The sequence below is a fragment of the Thermobia domestica genome, chromosome 16 (assembly GCF_964235325.1).
Source record: "Thermobia domestica chromosome 16, izTheDome1.hap1.1, whole genome shotgun sequence".
Taxonomy (NCBI): domain Eukaryota; kingdom Metazoa; phylum Arthropoda; class Insecta; order Zygentoma; family Lepismatidae; genus Thermobia; species Thermobia domestica.
Genome location: NC_137469.1, coordinates 60,359,393 through 60,378,956, shown reverse-complemented (window position 1 = coordinate 60,378,956; position 19,564 = coordinate 60,359,393). Strand labels below are relative to the sequence as shown.

The 19,564-nt window shown below is 34.0% G+C and overlaps 1 protein-coding gene across 1 annotated transcript in view; it reads right to left on the bottom strand.

Annotated features, from left to right (window-relative positions):
* Nucleotides 1-3,823: 3,823 nt before the first annotated feature.
* Nucleotides 3,824-19,564, bottom strand: part of Dg (Dystroglycan) — a 406,462-nt gene continuing 390,721 nt past the window's right edge. Inside the window, exons 12-16 of the mRNA XM_081742426.1 lie at nt 19,372-19,518; nt 17,251-17,605; nt 14,461-14,694; nt 10,239-10,409; nt 3,824-7,184 (exon numbers count right to left, since the gene is read on the bottom strand). Coding sequence (XP_081598552.1) covers nt 6,246-7,184; nt 10,239-10,409; nt 14,461-14,694; nt 17,251-17,605; nt 19,372-19,518 — 1,846 coding nt within the window. The 3' untranslated portion in view covers nt 3,824-6,245. The remainder of the gene's footprint in view (nt 7,185-10,238; nt 10,410-14,460; nt 14,695-17,250; nt 17,606-19,371; nt 19,519-19,564) is intronic.

Genomic DNA, 19,564 nt, shown 5'->3' with positions numbered 1-19,564 from the left:
TGTCGACAACAGTCATTTCCGTAGTTTAAATTTGTGGTTGGTTCAATATGCTACACATTAAATTAAATCCTTTCTCCAATGGATGTTCTCCAAATACCAAAAAAATGCCATTAACCACTTCTATAAAGTAGGCTGTAAAAGCTGAAGCCTAGCCACTTAGCTGATGACTGCTTGGAATTTGTTGTGACAGTGGACAAAGCATAGATTTACGTGAGTAGCTATGGAAAAGTTTAGTCCATCACTTTGAGAGATATTCGGAAAAGACATTTAATTTTGTGCGATGTAATGCAAAGAAAGTTTCTCGACAGTATTACTATTGTTGCTGACTTCTGCTCAAGATTCATTAAAAAAAGGAAAGAGAAGTCACAATCAACGGTACTTATCGTGTTTATCACAAAGAATACGTTCTATCGTCACTTTACACAGACGGAATATCAGTATTTTATGACGACGACACCCATCGTGTGGTATTGCACAAAGACAAAGCTTCAAGTCACACGGCCAAAACATCGCTGGGATTCTACCGACGCATGACAGCTCAGCTGATATCCATGCCACTCCGGTGTCTTGCGTTTATAACAAGGAATAAGAATATCTACGTACTTTTACTCAGATATTTGTAACTGCTAATATTAGCGTTATTCAAGGACTGATGTGTTTTTACTTTATACAGGGCAACCAAAATAGTTTTTGCCGTTCTAGAACAATGATAAACAAAGAACAATACAGCGGACCTTTAGATTTCGAAGTACTCTCCATCAGCATCCAATACCTTTTGCCAATGTTCCTACAGCTGCACAATACCCTGGTGATAAAACTCGACGATTGTGGATTTGAGTGCTTTCCGCAGGTCTCTCTTATTTCTGAAGGATGTCCCGCAGAGGTGGTTGTCGAGGGAATGAAACAAGTGGTGATTTATTGACGCAAGGTCTGGCGAATATGGTGCATAGTACAGTATCTCCCAGCCAAGTTGCTGAATAATCTCCCGGGTCGTCTTTGCCACATATGGTTTGGCATTGTCGTGCAGGACCAGCACACCCTTGGGATTCACAAATACCGTCTCCTTCTGCCGCAATACCCGATGCACTCTTTGCAACTGCTGAGTGTAGAGATCAGTAGTGATGGTCTGACCAGGTGGAAGGAGCTCGTAATGTACTACTTACCGACAATTCCATCATGCAGAAAGCATAACCTTTCGTGGGTGCAGATGTGGTTTTGAGTTGTGAGTGAGAGGCGCAACAGGGTCACCTGGCGACAACCATATATGGTACGCTTAGGAGTATCATAGAGGATCCACTTTTAGTCATCAGTGAGTAAGCGATCAACAATGAGTGTGTTCAGGTGCCGCGTGAGCGAAGACAAGTAGACCATCGCTCGTTTTTCTTTGTTGGCTGCCAACAATGTGTGCGATACCCACTTACTTAACTTCGATGACTTCAATATCCCATGCAGGTGCAGTCTAACCGTTTCAGCGGGAACTTATTTATTTATTTTTCGTCCGCGTTCACTTTTTTGAAAATTAGCAATATATTATCGAAGACAGATTTGCTAAGACTAAAAAAGAAAAAAAAAAGTACTTTCAGAACTGAATGGTTTCAGTAATTTTGTTTCTTCATTTATATGCCTTCGGATTAGCTGCAAATTATGTTAAAAATGATATTCTTATGCTGCTTCAGCATTACCAAAGGACCTAAACTTATTACCAATTGTATGACTTAAGAATAAATAAAAAAAGAAGGAAAAAGTGTTGATGTGCGTAAATTCAAGAACCATCGTATGTTTACATTTTTTATTCATTTTTCTGTTTCTCCCAATCGTACTCATGTGTAAATCTCGACGCTTACTTAATTCATTTTAAATAATATCTGTTTTGTAGTGTCTTATCTATTCAACACTAAATCGATTACCAAGATTTGCATCTTCATGATTCCGAAAAGTGACGATACTAAGAGTATTAACTTAAACTCAAGAATGCCCAAAATTTTCATTTGGGACCCTCAACTTCGTCAGTGACTTATTATTATTATTATTATTTATTAGTAATAGTAGCAGTAGTAGTAGTAATGGTAGTCGTAGTCCACATAATCACACACTGCTGTTTTAATCACATCTCATAGCTCCAATTACATAATGAAAAAATATTGAAAGTATAGTCAAATTTCCTTGTAACATTCAGAGAACAAAATACATAAACCATACCATGATGGACAGTTTGTAAGAAACATAATACCTTCAAATAGACAAATATTCCTTCCAGTCACTCATTGTCGCTTCAGTTGTATTGTGATTGCATTTAACTAAGCTTCTGTAATTTTTATAAACTATTCACTAAAGTAATGTTTTTACTATTTATTATTTTTTTTCAAAATATTACCAGCAAGCTTAACTTTACCGGTAAAACAACAACAACAACAACAACAATAATAATAATAATAATAATAATAATAATAATAATAATAATAATAATAATAATAATAATAATAATAATAACAACAACAACAACAACTCTATGGACTACGGAGCTCAAAGGCTCAATGCCGCATTCACAAAAGCTCTCTAATAACGTTTGCTCTTAGCCAACTGGACCTAGTTTCTACTTTGTGTTCCCATTTTTGCAAGATCCATCTTAATATTGTCCTCCCATCTGCACTAGTTGTCTTTTTTTTCGATTGGGTTTCCAGTTAAATAATAATGATAAAAATGTACTGCAGTACAACCCCTCAAATCCGAACACGTTCTCAGGAGAAAAAATAACTACAGCTGGAAAATGAAAAAAAAAAAAAAAAAAAGATTTAATCACACAAATTTAGTTTTTTTAAGGTTTTAACATTTTTAGACTTAATGCTTATTCTAAATCATTATCTAATTATATTCTTACAAGAAGACAGTTATAGATATGCGACAATCATTTTGGACATGAGTGTACACCCGCCAGTCAAGGTCACTACCCTTTCGACCACTGAGCCACCCTGTCTAACCTCAGTCGTTGTTTTACCGCCAATTCAGTGACGAAATAAGTACGTAATATTATTACCCGGGTAATCCGAACCCCCCGAAATCTGAACAGGCTTCAGCCCCAATTAGTTCGGATTTGAGGGGTTGTACTGTATAACTAAACCCACAATAAAGATTTGGGGGGAGGGGGCACGGTGACTAAGAGATAGAGCTCTTACATCGGGTTCTTTGATGCTATCCCCGGACAAGTAAGTTTGTGGTGAACAACATCGTATCTGTGACTATTTTCGACGCACTCCTGTTTTCTCTCACATTCTCATTTCACCGATTTTTCCATAATCATTTACTTGCCATAATCATCGTTTCCCTTACACTAAAGAGCATAATCATGGGACGTTCCACTGAAAGAATTCAGAATAAAGATTGGAACTGGAACATTAGGGTATTTGAAGCTACTATAATTGTTACGAACTATCCATTATAGTTTGTTTTTTGTGTTTTGTTTTTAGAATGTTACAGATAAGCTTAACCATACTGGCAGGTTTTTTTTTTTCTTTCATTATATACCAGAAGCCATGAGAACAGCAGTATTTGCTTATGTAAAAAATAAATCGCTAACGAAAGTGGTGGGGTTCCCATTGAAAATTTCAGCATTAATAAATATTTAGAGGTATTCCTGATTTTAAGTTACTAGTTACATTCATACGTCAGTTGAGTTCCTCTAATAGTATTGCTACTGGAAACGATCCACTGTTTACAACTGAATATGATATCTTACGATATTTTAGCAGCACATCTGCTGCGATAAATGCTTCCAATTACAACAAGTTTTACTCATTGGCTAAATGAAATAAAACTTCACAAAATATAAGCTGGTTTTCCTATTTATTTTTCCTTGTCATTAACTTTTACAGTAATTAGTTCTACACTGCAGTAAACCAGTTCATTGTCCTCATTATTTCTTTATTATCAAGAGACATAAAAAGGAATACAAAAAATGGATGTTCTTTTTTTTCTTCTTCCTTTTGTTATTAACAAGTACATAGATATATATATGTATATATAAAGATACACACGCTGCACTTTTAAGAAGACGTATCTGCTCGCAAGTACCTACTTTTATTATTTTTTTTTATTTATTATTTTGTTTTGGATACAATGCACATATAAATCCACGCAACGTTAACAGTTCAGTGCTTTCGTACAGGTACTCAGGATCAGTTAAAAACATTGCCCACATAACAAAATGCACCCCATCCAATAGACGTCCCACCAGGAAACTGATAGATCCCAGGAATATCCCATTTGTACCAAAGACATATGTATAGAAGAGTTCATCGGGATATCTCAATCAGAAATTGTCCACATGTCACACGAGTATATCATACGGACATCCTGGTTATCCCTTGAAGATACTGAATAAGACGTGAATGGGATCAAAGCAGGATGTCTCACGGACGTCTCTGTTATGTAGGCAGAAAGTAAGTGCTGAGTCTTTTTATTATTATTATTATTGTTATTTTATTCTGATGATCACTTCTATAACAGTAGTTATTAAGTAGTCTTTTAAGGTTCCAGGGAGTGAAAAAAAAATATCACTGCACAAAATCACTGTGTCCTTGTTTCGTAGACAATCAGACGGAAGAGACAGAAAAAATGTTCCATTTTGCTAAGTAGTAGCATTAGTAATAGTAGTAGTAGTAGTAGTAATAGCAGCAGCAGTAATAGTAGTAATAGTAGTAGTAGTAGTACCAACAACTTACTTTTTAATTTACTTTCTTCCATCGAACATTTTCACATACACACAAGTAAAAACATTTACGTACGTTTCTCATATTTTTCTACGCATATAAGAACATTTAAGAGCCTTTTCTTTGTTTGTTTGTTTGTTTGTTTAAGTTTATTTAAGAGGTCACAGGGGAGGGAGAATAGGACGAATTCACTTATGCATCACTCATACACTGGGCACACTCACTGAAGTACATCGTTATCTTATCTAGTTTTTCTTTTTTTTTAAAAAAAAAAAAACCCTTCTTCTTGATTAAAGTACATATTTTGGTAACTTAATACTAAAACAAAAAATATTAAATAATTTTCAGTACAAATTAACTGACAAAATACAATATTTATAAAATATTACTTATTTATATATTTATATGTATGTATAATATATATGTATAGAACAAAAAATACGAGATACTAGGTTTCTCTTCAAAACACAAGCGCCAGATTGTTTCAGTTGCAAATAATCACATTTTATAAATAATAATAAAAAAAAAAAAACACTTCAGCTGACTTACTTCAAGGGCAGAATTCAATTTGACTTTTCCCACCATTGTCAGGGCTTCTGTAATTTATTTTAAACTCAATGCATTTTCCCACAACTAGATCTTTCGGAATTACTTTGATTTGTTAAAAATCATCCCAAATAAAATTTTAGTTTGTTTTGTTTTAGTTAAGATAATAAAAAGACACAATTAAAATTTTGGGTAACCTAATGTCCCAAAATTTAGAACATGCAAGTGACAAATGTTCAATTTTTGAAATAATGTTTATAGATGAGAAACAGGTCATGAATAAGTTCACATGACTTTGCAGTAGGTTTCAGTTGTAAGTAGCACGCAAAACTTTGTTTCATGGTACTTTCTTTATTTTTTTTTTTTAGCATTACTCATAAAAAAAAGAAACAAAATGGCGCGAATAACAATGAATGGCACTAGTGACTTTGCGTAATGAATATTAAAAAAATAAACAAATAAATCTGAAACCCATCTTATTTGAATAAAACCGTAAATTTTGAATGCTACCGATTCTAGTGATAGACCGAAAAAGGTAATTTTGCATAGTTGTATTTATACTTAAATAATGTACGGAAACCCTAATTGGTGAGAAATATGACTTTGCTTTGCCCACAAAAAAACTAATCTGTACAAACACAAGCTGCCATAACAATATCTTTCTCGATTTTCTTTCTTATGAAATACATACATGTAAAACCTATGGCAGTGTCGCATTTTCTTTTCTAAGAACAAAATTCGAATTCTGTTTCTTATTTAGCAAAACCAAGCAGCAAATTGGCAAGATACAATGTATATATAATTCCTTTGTTTTTATCTTACCTTACTAGAGTGGCTTCCCAAATTCTATTATTTTTATTATTATTATTATTTTAAATATGGTTGTTAAAATGAAATGTACATTACATATCACGTAGGAATCCCTTCATACTTTGGCGTCAGACAATAGTGGTACATTCAAGGCACCAAGTGATAAAATCAATATGGCCAGTCTTATGGAGGTACATATGGCGGTGGTTTGCGATATGCTGGAGTCGGCTTAGGACGATTTTGACGGTTAGAATCGCGGTTAGTCGTGAACGGAGGTGGAGGCTGATATGGTGGGGATGACGCCGGATCCTCAATTTCTTCTGGGGGCATATTACGAGCGTCTCGAGGGTCCACGGGTGGCGTTGTAGGTGATGGTGAACCAGAGCTTCGTGGATACTCAGGCGGTGGTAACGGCGGTTTCTCATCCTTCAAGATTACAGGACTTTTTGCAGTGTCCGGATTTTCCTCATATTCATCCTGAAAAATTACGGGTATTCCTTTATTGATAAACGTCTTATTTTCGTCCATATGCATCTTCCCTTTACGCCTTTTGCGGTACAGAACACACGCAATAATCCCTGCAAGCAAAAGCATAACGGCTATGATAACTGCTGGCACTATGAAAGTAATAAAGTATTCATCGGACGAGCTCTCGGGTTGTTTTTCTTCACCTAATGGCGGTGTTTCTGGCACATGTATTGGGGTCAAACCACCTTGACATACTCCAATCGGAAGAATTTTCACATCAAGAATAGGGAATTCCGGCAAGAATGTGTCATGCACTCGCTTATTAATTGTCTCATCATCGTTGATAAGTACTTTGCGGAGCTTGGTAAATTCCTCTTCGGGACATCTATCTTCTGGAAGGGATCGGTTGTACCATGATACGATGACAGAGCCTGGTGAAACACGGTTCAAAACAATATTGCTTGTGTTGTAGTCCCCATACAGTTCTTGCAGTTTCTCCAGGAATTTTCGCTTGTCCGACGCACTGTATTGAAACTGTTCGTAGCTTCTATTCACCTTCATGCTGAATTCTATGTTGAACTTCATCTTCAGTGGTGGATGGACAATCACCTCCAGACTATCGGGATTCGAGAGACCTTCTTTATCAGAACAGTCCTGAAATAGAGAAACAACACAATAAGTACTATGAGAACATTAAAACTTATCTGAAGAATTAATTTATTATTATTATTATTATTATTATTATTATTATTTAAAAAAACACCTATTGAGGAGCCCACAGAAAAGCAAAATTTTCGGGTAAAGGAAAACACATTGGTAAACTTCACTTACTACAAAGGAAGTACGCTAATGCAGTGGTAGGGCGGTCACTTCTGCTACAAAAAGACTGCGTGGGGTTTTCTCCAATTTTTATCATTTCATTAATTCTTTTATGGTTTCTTTCTACTTTAATAATCTCACCAATGTTTTATATTTTTTTTATTTTTATCATCCCCAATTCTTTGTTTTTTTTTATCTTTTGATTTCACCAATTTCTTTGTTATCTCATATTTTTATAATTTCAACATTTTTTTTATAGTTTCCACTTTTTTCTTTCTTTCTTTCTTTTTTTTTACCATTTCACCTATTATCTTATGGCTTCTTCCTATTTTTATCATTTCACCAATTCCTTATTATCATTCACTTGAATCATTACGTACTTATTTCCTTAGCTTAAAGGCCAAAAACGATGTCAAGCTTCTTTACTGCGCGATCAGAAGTGAATGACTAGTATTTTCGCCTCGCAATCGAATGGTTTCAGTTTTGAATTCTGAGACTGGTCAGGCTGATTGAATTTTTTAGCTGTGCATCAGCACCCGAATGAGGATAGTATCATTCATATGTAAGAACCGGCCGAGTTCTTTCTTGTTGTTAATCTCTCATTGTTAAAATTTACACAGTGTAAAATGGCTCCACTCAAAAACTATTTTTAAATAAATGAAGAAACTATTTTATTTCATTGCATTCACTGCACTCGATTTTCAAAATTTAAGTGCTACTTTCTTTCATGGGTTTGTACAAGCTTTTACCTTTTGTTATATTTACAATTTGATATATTTATGTGAATGGGGTTTAAAATGTACTATAATCCTTCCCTCTAGACTCTCAAATTTTGATACAACGTAGCATTTCTGAAGATTTTTGAGTTTGAATTTGTGTTGACATGAAAATGAAATCATCAGTATTACCAAAACGCAAGAATTTAAAATAAAGCATATGAGCAGAAAATAATAACTATAAATTTTACATCCAGATGATGATAATATGAAGTCTATAATAGTATGAATTTTCTTCCCCAGTCTGCGTGCCTTTGATGCACAGGACCTCGGGTTCGATTCCTGGTGGGAACGCTTCGAACATACCAAAGTGGTTCAGATCCTACTTTAAATTGTAAGTCTTGTACTATATAGAATCTAGTTGTCAAAAGACGTAAATACAGATAAATCAAAATCAAGGACTTTTAATTTATTTATTTATTTACTTAAAAAAGAAAAACCAAAGAAATTCAGTCATTTCCCGCTTCTTTGATAATTAGACTTCAAACAACCTTCTAATCATTCAAATCTGCTTCCTATGATAAAAGGACAGTAAAATCAGTATGTAAGGGAATATGCCCTCAGTGGAAAAAATTACAGCCCGTGAATATTCATATAGACAATATCTTATAATTAACTCCTCATTCAGCAGGACTCATGCAACAAGGAAACCATTCTGACTCAAGCTATTTTACATACTCTTGCAGTATTTTCATTGTTTGAAAACTTCTTATTTATTTGAAATATCAGCAGGTACCAGCATCCTATTATATAATATAGTAGGAAAGAAATTTGTTAACGAACCTCTTTTTTTACCTTAAAAATGTAATTCTGAAGTTGTAATCGGGATTCTAAATTCCAAAAAAGAGGCTTATTTTTGTAGTGGAAGTATCAGAAAAGTATTTAGAATGTCTAGTTCTCTTTTTATGTCTACGAAGTCTATGCAATTACTGATGCTTCTCTCTAAACACTCCCTGTTAATGTCCTCTACCAAAATTACACACTCTGATAGTTATTTGCTAGATCTTTCATTTAGAGTGTGTCTTATATATCGAATACAAAAAATAAAGAAGCAATCAATGGCGGCTCTATAATGTAGTCACAAAGTCACGTGCCTTCCCAATTAATACCAAGAAAAATATTGAAAAGAACAAACAAGTATGAGCATTTATTCTTGTATACAAATGAGGAAGGACGGAATAACATTTTTAGTTATTTTAATATGGAGTTTGCAACCCTGATGCACGACTCTGAAAGATAGGGCAACATAGGAGTTTGAAACCCTGATGAATGTTCATGAGAGATATAGAAACGTAGCACAAGTCACAATGTTTGACATTATCTTCTGTTCATGTGTTCTGACTTGGCTCTTTCTAGCGTACGGAGTCCATTTCCGATGTGACTTCTCTCTTATAGAACTCTGGAGCCGTCACTGGAAGCAACTAGTGCTGACTTCATAGAAATTAATGCATAACATCATTATCGTGTAAAATAAACACTTCATAGTAAAACAAGCAAATAATCCAGACAAAAGCACAGTAAACAGCTTATGCACTGTAATCGTATCTACAACTATCCGTTTGAAATATTTGGTGAAATAATTTCAGGAGCTACTTGTAAAAATACATTGTTGTCTACATATTTGTAGCCATTTTATTTTCTAGGCTCAGTGGTAGTGCGCTCACCTCTGATGCTACGGGTATTGGTTCGTCCCGGGGGATGTGAGTTTGTGATGTACAACATCGTGTTCGTAGTTTTCTGTTGTTCTCCCGTTTCCTTCCACATTCTCATTACACCAATTAATTTTTCCATAATTATCCATCTCATTTAATCTATGTTATCTTAAAGAGTCGAGGGATGTTATACTAAAGAGTTCAGTTCAATCCCATTTTATTTTCCAATAGAGATTCTGAACAGGTATTGTCTAAATTGTTCTCGTTTTTTCGTGTAGCTGATACACCGTGGTTCTTTCTAGGCTTTTAGAATGTCAGATATAACGGATGATGACAACCTATACACTGATTCACATCAGCCAAGTAAAAACCACCAGGTCCGTTAGAGCTCCTGTGTATGGGCTTAAACGTAAGAGTATTTACAACGATTTCCTTATTTTTTCTGAGAAGAATACTCTTACCAGTTGATATTCTTTTCTGCCGACGTCTTCCATCATAGGAATGCCATAAAATTCCTGGTTCTTCACATCAAACTGCAACCAATTGCTGGCGTTAATTGGATCCCTGTTCATTGTAAGGAGCATTAATTTCAGGTGTCGTGTATTACCATCTTCTGGATCGTAGCAACTATCCTGTAACAGAATAAAGACAATCTGAGTAAGGACTACAGTCAAGAGAATTTTATACTATGTTAAATAGATGTTTTATTACCTACAAGATTCTGGCATAAAATCTAAAATAAATAAATAAAAATAATGATTGTGGTTGGTAACGAAACAAAAGGTTTGTACCTAAGCATAATTTACAGGTATATGTTAATGTAAGGGTCAAGAATAGTTGAAAAGCGAAACGTCGAAACTATATTAACCCATTAACGCCGGGTGGTAGGATTTGCAGTACCTCACAGAAACTAAAAGCACTATGATTTTTTTTTATTATTTTTTTTAGTTTTTTATATTAGCTCCGCAATAACAATCAAGTCAATAAAAATCTATTTCTCCAGCACTGTCTTCATCGAAAGAACAAAGATATTTTTTGATAACTATGCTTTATCCTGGATCGGTACAATGGTAAACAAAAGTAATTTACTAATTATAATGTTTAGCACAAGACAACATACTGAGATCAGAGATTCCCACGCTCACAAATTTCAGGCCTTTCGGCTTGAATCAAGCTGGAGTTCAATCAATGAGTGCGGCGTGGATGGCAAGCCTGAATCTGAGTCCGGAAAAGTCAGAGCCTCAATGAGGTCACTTTAGGCCGATTGCGACCCTGAGACAGCGAAACCCATTGAGATTAGTAAACACGATTAGAATTAGGATTTAGATTTCTGGGCTGTCAGCATCTAAGGCCATTTAGGCCGTCAAGTATATGAGGGATGATGTCCATCGGTGAGCTCATTATCCGATGAAAGGGAAGGAAGCAAGAAATGGGGTTGGAAGGAATCGACCTGGGACCATTATACCTATGTTAGATACCATCCCGGCATTTGCGTGGTGTGAATGAGGGGGAAAAACAGGAGAAGTCCCACTGAGAATAATGAACCCAACTCCGCGTAATCAAAAGGGAAATCCAATTGCAAAAGACACATCTTTGACTCAGATCTTTAAATTTCATAATGTTAAAAAATAATAAAACCAATACAATAATAATACACAATAAAACAATTAAATATGTAGAAACTGTTACCTCTCTAAGAGCAAAAATATCTAATAAATTAACGTGGGAACATCATATACAATATATAAGATCTAAGTTGAACATACTGTATTATGCAATTAGATGTGTAACAGATAAGATTAATACTAAAACCGCTAAGTGTCTATATTACTCAAATTTTCATTCTACAACAAAATATGACTTGATGTTCTGCAGAAGTACACCTAAAATTCTTATCATCTTTAGACTACAGAACAAAGTGGTGAAAATACTAGCAGGAGTAGAATGAAATTCCTCATGCAGAAATACTTATACAGAACTTGAAATAATGACTCTTCTTTCGATGTATTTGCTTGAAACATTAACATATATGGAAAAACAAGTGAATTTACGGTCAACAAACTTATTCATAGTTACAACACAAAAGTCAAGAAAACATTCACTTGCATACACACAGAACAACGTATAGAGTAAATCAGTCGCTTATAAAGGTACTCTATTATACAATTTGCTTCAATCAAATATAAAAAAAGCACGTGTCTGTACTGAGCTTTGGAATCGAACTTAAAAGGTATTTGATAGAACAATGCTTTTACTCAGTTGAAGAATATATTCTTAATAATTCGTATACTTAAAATTACATGTATAATAAAATATATTACAGAATTTATAGTAAACTATATGTAATAGTAGTACATATGTTTATATATATATATATATATATATATATTAAACTGGCATGTCGAACTTTCTTGTGTGACGATGAACGGATACAATAAATGAATGAATAGTTGTCTGAGGTAAAAAAAAAAAAAAAAAAAAAAAGTTACAAATAAATTTAAAATATAAACTTCAAAATAGTTTAATCAGATGTTTGAATATTTCTTTTAAAATTTTGAAATACAAATAGCTTCCATAAATATTTTCAATTTATAAATGAGAAATACTGATGCTGCTGTCACGAGAAAGATACGTTATCCTGTCCACAAAATTAACAACCGGCCATCATCACCACACAGCATATTCATAGTTAGTGGCCAAGCTATATAACCTGCAAGGCAATCAATCCATGATAATAATGCAATCAATCAATCACTTTTTAACAATTCAATGAATTTTCCAATCTTCAGCTGTGGCGCGTTATTTTTTTTTTTTATCTAATTTAATTTACACTACTGAAGAAAGACTATATGCGTCATGGATGTCCCACGCCATACATTTTGACGATACTTTGACACAGAAGTCAGAATACTTTGACGATACTTGTTCATGGATGAAATGGATGAGATTGGTGTGTATTGAAATATTTTCACGTAAAACACAAATGATACAGTATAAAGTATTGGTAGTAAGACTATCCATGGCTTTGAATTTATTATTTTAACAAAAGAAACACTGACCAAAGCTTAAAACCCACTTTATTTTAAATTATAATTTGTAACGGTTTCGATAGTGTCTGAAGAAGGATATGTTAGATATCTGAAACGGTTACAAATTATAATTTAAAATAAAGTGGGTTTTAAGCGTTGGTCAGTGTTTCTTTTGTTAAAGTATTGGTGTATATAATGTGTATATAATAAATATAAATATAATTTATTATCTTAATAACAGCGTACATCAGCCATTTTATAGTTTGCTGCTCTCCTTCTCGTAAACCACACGAATAAGGCAAGGAGCTAGCAGAGAACCTGACGTTAATTTTAAAAAAAAGCGATGACACGCAGATAACATCGACAGTTTTGCAGGCACACCACTCGTGAACTCATGACTACGCGTACACATCCAACACCTGCAAATTCCTTTGTGCTACCTCATCCCGTCCCCTTCTTTCCTCCCTCCCTTTCCGCCCTTCCTTTTATGTTTCTCTCTGCGTTTTCAGATTTCAAAAGCGCGCTCCTACGCTATACGTCGGTCAATTCGAAATAACTGGCGTACTTAGCCCAGTATACATAGAAGAGCTTCTGGGATCATGAAGTGACACCACAGCAAATCAGTGTGACCATGCCTTAAGATGGCCCTCTGTATATTTAAGTGTGACGGCACATTTTACTACTTACATAAAATGAATTACTAGAAAACAGTGAAAAAAATAATAACTCAATAAAAAAAAATAGTACAGTATCAGCACTTTCGGTAAATATTTCATCAGAAAGAAGGGGAAGAAGTACAATTCGAAAGAAGACCAATTAAAGAACAGAAAAGTAGCCGTGAAACGTCCATAAAAGTGGCACTATCTATACAGTCAAGAGACATTGTTGCTAGGCTGAAAATAGTGTTTTAGGTGAAAGAAGAGCATAAAACTAATGGAAAAGTCAAGGTAGTAAGGGCCAGTGTTTTTCCCTAGGGTACGCAACGATATACCGGCATCTTTTTCCGATACCCATTTTTTTATTTTTGTATTATTGATACGAATTTTGCAATTTAAATAAATTTGAAGACAGGGAGAAGAGTTTATTTTATGCATCTAAAAGGTAATATGATCAGTAGATAGTAAAATGTAATTTTTTTCACTTGTTTAAATTTTCCCGCTTGCATTCGCACCCAATCAGAATGTGTAGAATAACGTACTCATGGTGAGTACCGCCTCCATCTTTTCTCATAGAGAAAGCCCTGGTAAAGGTACTGGGGAGAGGGGAAAAAAGGTGACTAATAAATGAGTGTAATTATTTTTTAAAAAGTAGAAGAGAAAAATGAACAAAATTAGTACCAAAGAAAAAAATAATCAATCAAAGAAATATATATTGAGAGGTTATAAGAAGAATAAAACATTTACGAAAGGTGTAAGTTAAAATTAAAAAGTAAGTTGGCAGGGATAAAAATAAATGAGTGTAATTGTTTTAATTATTTCTTAGAAGTAATTCATTTTCCATTCCATATATCATCATTAGCTACGCCTTAAAATATCTGAGGAAAACATTTGTATTTGACAATTTAAGTACTACCTACTGATCTAAGTAATTATTCAATCAATAATATTAAGAAAAAGTAAAAGTAAAAGAAAAAAAAAGAGAGAAAAATAAATACCTCGGGCACTCGGTAAACCAAGAGTTCTCCAACAGTAGCATCAATGCGATCGATGGGATTTTTAAACGATGGAGAGTAGTTAACAGATGGAACAGTTGGTGGAAAGGGTTGTTCAGGCTTCTGTGGCTCACAAGAACCAATGAATTCCTTAACTACTTTCTTTATTCTGAATTCCGGTGCCATTACGTCCTTCAATGCAGAGGAAGGGTCTCCATTGTCATTGATCACTAAAACCTAAAAGAAAGAAAGAAAGAAAGAATGGCTTACTTACCACAAAATTTTTTCCAACTTTAAAAGATTTTACAGAAAGTAGGAAAATGAACTTTGCGTAGTTTCAAAGAACATCTAAAAGAAGTATACAATCTATGATAATTTAAATTACAGTAAGCTAATTATAAAACGATATACATTACCGAATGTTCACAACAATTTGTACAAGAACTCTTATTTACTGCGTCTAATATTGAATGTACTACTAAATATACAACTTCGGTACACCCTGGCAAATCCTCAACAGATATGAGTAATATATCTCACTTCTTATAAGTTTGTCTTGCACTATTTCATATGCACTGTAAACAACGATGAGGTCAAAAAATTTTGTTAATATGATAAGTAACTTCCTTGCATTATAATACTCTTCTTCCGAAAGCCTTATCTCTGTGAACAACTTATGCAGACAATTTTTATAAATACTTCTGACTGTGTTAGTTAGAGGGAATCTTCCTTGTTTCAAACAGATACTTTGTGAAGATGCTGTTATAATCTTAAATTTATAATTAAAGGCTAATTATTAATTGCACGTTAAACTTGGATTGTTACACGTTTCTGCAACTTGTCGAGAAATTTCCAAAACATATACAGGGTGAACCTGAAAGATGTGCACGAACTCCGGGAGGTGATTTGTGACATCAAAAGAAGACAAAAAAAATCCTCTTGCATGTTGTCGAATTTTGCGTCGTGTACGAGTGAGAGAGCGGGGGGGGGGGGGGGGGGCGATGCCAATTTGGAATCGACAATCGAATCCTGGCAATTGGAATGGAACAGAAAGATACACACAAACTGCGCCAAGTGATTCGTGACATTAAAACTAGTTACGATGTGGCTATGAACATCAGCAAAATGGTGCATTAGGTAGTTGCGTAGACAGAGATAGTTTGTGCACATCTTTATCCTCCATTCCAATGTGTAACAGTTTCTCCAACTAACCACTTTGGTTTCATCAGACACTATAAATACACAGGTAGTAACAGATTTAATGTAAGAGACAGCGAAAAAAAATTGCTGATTCCTGATTGGTTACCATAGGCTACTACAGCCAATCTCTTTTAATCACAAACCAATTCGCCTCCCCCTTCCCCCATGTTAATACCATTACATTCATATGGCCAAAGATGTTCCCACAGAAGTAATTGCAGTTGGCGAAATGTGAAGTACTACATGAGTGGGTAAATATTCTGAATGTTTATTGGTCACTCGATGCTCATTATTGTTTGTTTCTTCGCTTATATTATTATAATTATGTGGGTTCTGATTTTTGGACAGTTAATTATCTGTATTCATTTCAGTCAGCTTTTATACTCTGTTCTTGCATGAAGAAGTTATAATTTCGATGCATTTAATTTTGACTATGGTGCCAGTCCAATTTATGGGATTATATCTAATGTTACTTTAAAAGAGTAATGTATAAGTAATCACAATATATGGAAATTTTACCTGTGACATCGGTAGTAATTTTGAAACACGTAATCCAAAATGTATCCTTTTAACCATAAGGAAACCATGATTCGTAACAATAGATGTGTCCGAAGGCTATCCGATAGAAGTCATCTAGTAACATTAGGCTCGCAATATTTTCCCACTATCTCTGTTTATGCGCGTACCCACCGCCTGACGTGTCTGCTCCCTATGGACGAATCCCCACATTGTCGTGTGGTCCACCAGTTTCGCCCTGCCATTACACGGGTTAAATACAATTCTTGCTTTTAGTGGCCACTTAACACAGGTTGGTGTTTTTGCACCGTCGTTTTCATAGGATATGTTCGCAAACACATAGCGGTTAAGCTCTTCTAAATAAATTTGCACCCAGAAATGCAACTTCTCCCATAATAAATAATTTATAAGGTACTAGCAGTCGATTTCGTGAGGAAAGAAGCACACAACTCATGAACTTACGCGGCTATTGGGTGTGTGAGTTCTTGGTGTTAGCTTTTCACCGTACATCGTAACAGATTAAAATAAATAAATAAATAAATAAATAAAATAAAGTTCTTGAAGTATTTCCTGGATAAATATAAAGGTAAAATGAGGTCAGTTGTTCTTTTCTTGGGAATAGCTTCTGTTAATTAAGTGCAATGAGCTACCACACTCTACGATACTGCTGTCTGCTGCTGTTCGCAACGCAATTTGCTTTCGAGTAAGGAAGTAAACTGTTTTAGTAATAGAGGAACACAGGAATATAAAAAAGACCTAAATGATAGGGAACAAATCAACTATGAATCATTTCCGATTTTAAAGTCTGATAAATTGGCAACAAGGAAAACTACGTTTGTTCCGGTCACCAAGAATTACTCAAAAGTCACCGGAAGTTAGGAAATTACTGTCCATTGACTTATTTTATAAAAACTTTCCAAAGGGTAACTTCAATCCAGAAACCTCTACTGATACTGCTAACGAAGGTTCATAACCATCTTGTTCTGATTATATATATATACACACAAATATTTGATATCACCAACTACTATTTTGTTTTATTTTATTAAAAAGGAAGAAAAAAAGTAAATGTTTTACCTTGTACAGTTTATCAATCTCTTCCTCTGGACACGAAGTCTTTGGTAAGCTGTCATTGGTCCAGGAAAAGATAACAGGATCAACATTGTAAGACACAGCACGCACTGTAATTTGTTTGGTATCCGGATCTCCATATAACCTTGCCAATCCATTCAAAAGCCTCAACTGCCAATCTACAACAGAGGGGAAGTCATATTTCTTTTCGATTTTCAGCTGCAAGGAGAACTCAAAATTTACAGTTCGTCTGTGTTTGTGGTGTTGAACCACTATCTCTACTTCATCTGACACGGATTCGCCATCTTTGTCCATTGCTTCCAATTCAAATTGCCATTTAGAAACGTGCTCTTCAAGAGGTCTGAAAACAAACAATAACAGTTAAAAAACTAAAGGATAACGAAGGAAGTAAAATAAATTTTAATGAAGTCTATTTACTTATTGCTTACAGGCAGCAATGTTGGGCAAATATGCGTAAGGATATTTTTTTTTTTTAAGTAAATAAATAAAAAGTTGTATAACAATAAAATTCTCACAGTATTATGCAGTCATCAACATAAATGGACACTCGCTCGTACAATCCCCGCCCCTCAAAAAAAAAAAAAAAAAAAAAAAAAATCGTTGTATTGTATTTCGATTATTCAATGTATTCAGTAACAATACATGGCCATGTTGTACCTTAGTAGAGAACACGTCAGCAAACATGAACCTGATTACTATATATTATGTTTACGTATAATTAATTGATTACGATATATAAAAGTATTATTTACATGAATAACATTAAGTAAAACAATTAATAATTGTTATACTTGTTCTAGAATTACTGTTTATGTTCTTCATTAAGCAGCTGATCCAAAACTGTGGCCGATTTGGGTCTAAATACTAATATAAAATTGCCACATTACAATTTCAAAAACATTATTCGTAACACCATCAATTCTTTAGGATACCAACGATAAACAAATAAATAAAAAGCACTCTAGAAGAATATTGCTGGGAAATGACTGAAATTAATTATACATCCATGTGGAGTACCATTCAAAAGTGTTCTAAATCTTAATCAGTTTTACTCTACCGTTTGATTTTAAATACTGCTCTTACGCTTGTTTAATTAAGTTTAATGCGTACAGGGGAAAACAAATATCTGCTGGTGCGGGAAGGAAATTGGAACACTGAATCATATACTTTTTTCAATGCAAGCTATTTACTAATAAACACTAAACTCATGGAAAACGTTAAAAAATAAAAATAAAAAATAAAAAAAAATTAACGAATACTGCTCCGATCTGTGTGTATCACATATTAACATCAAGAAAACAGGATCTCATAAAAAGCTTACTAGAATTTATGCAAGAAAATGATTTGTAATTATGACTATGATAACGATAACTAACAAGGAACTAATAATAATGATAAAAAAAAATATATTTTCCTTAATTGTGGGCAAATACAAATAAAAATATACAAATATTACATATAAATAAGCGAAAACAAGAACAAGTAAACATAACACAGTATAAAGATCCTTAAAAAAATAATAATACAGGTTGAAGATACATAAATTCTGAAGTTGTTAAGTCACTGTTAATTCGGACGTTGCACCGTTATATATATATGTAAGACTAATCCTCTTTCTCATGGATAGTAGTGATTTGCTATACAATACCAACAAGCGATTATAGCAAATTTGTTAACGGCATTGTAGCAAATCTTTCTCTTAAATATCTCGTAAAAATTTCACAATTACGATGCTGAATATACTTTCTGTGCATTGCATTGATTGAGATTTAATGGGGACGTCAGCGTCGAGGACTTTCCGTACAAAAGTTGATTGAAATATCCAACATTAATTGTACTTGAGAAACGCTAGTAGCGTTTCTTTCAGTTCTTTTTGTTAATTGTTGTGACCGAACATAAACGATAAGCAATACCAATTAATGTGGTTCATATTTCCTATTCACTATTACTTTCAACCTCAAGTTCCCGTAAGTGGATCAATGCTGAGTAATAATCCTGAATTACTCCTTGATTTCACCTGATTCTTCAGTTTTACTGGATGAGCGGCCTGTAACAACAATTGCTATAATTAATGATTTAGATAATATATATTTACGTAACACTTACAGAGCATATATCTCCTGAGTTTCTGAGTTAAACTGCACCCAATACGATGGAGGTACAGATCTTCCTTCAGACGTCTTGAAGAACAGTTGAAGATTCCTAGTATTGCCGTCTTCCAAGTCTGTGAAGCTATTTTCTGGAATAAGAAATCTGAAAGAAAAAATGACGGTAATTAGTTCAGTATTTCTAAAAACAA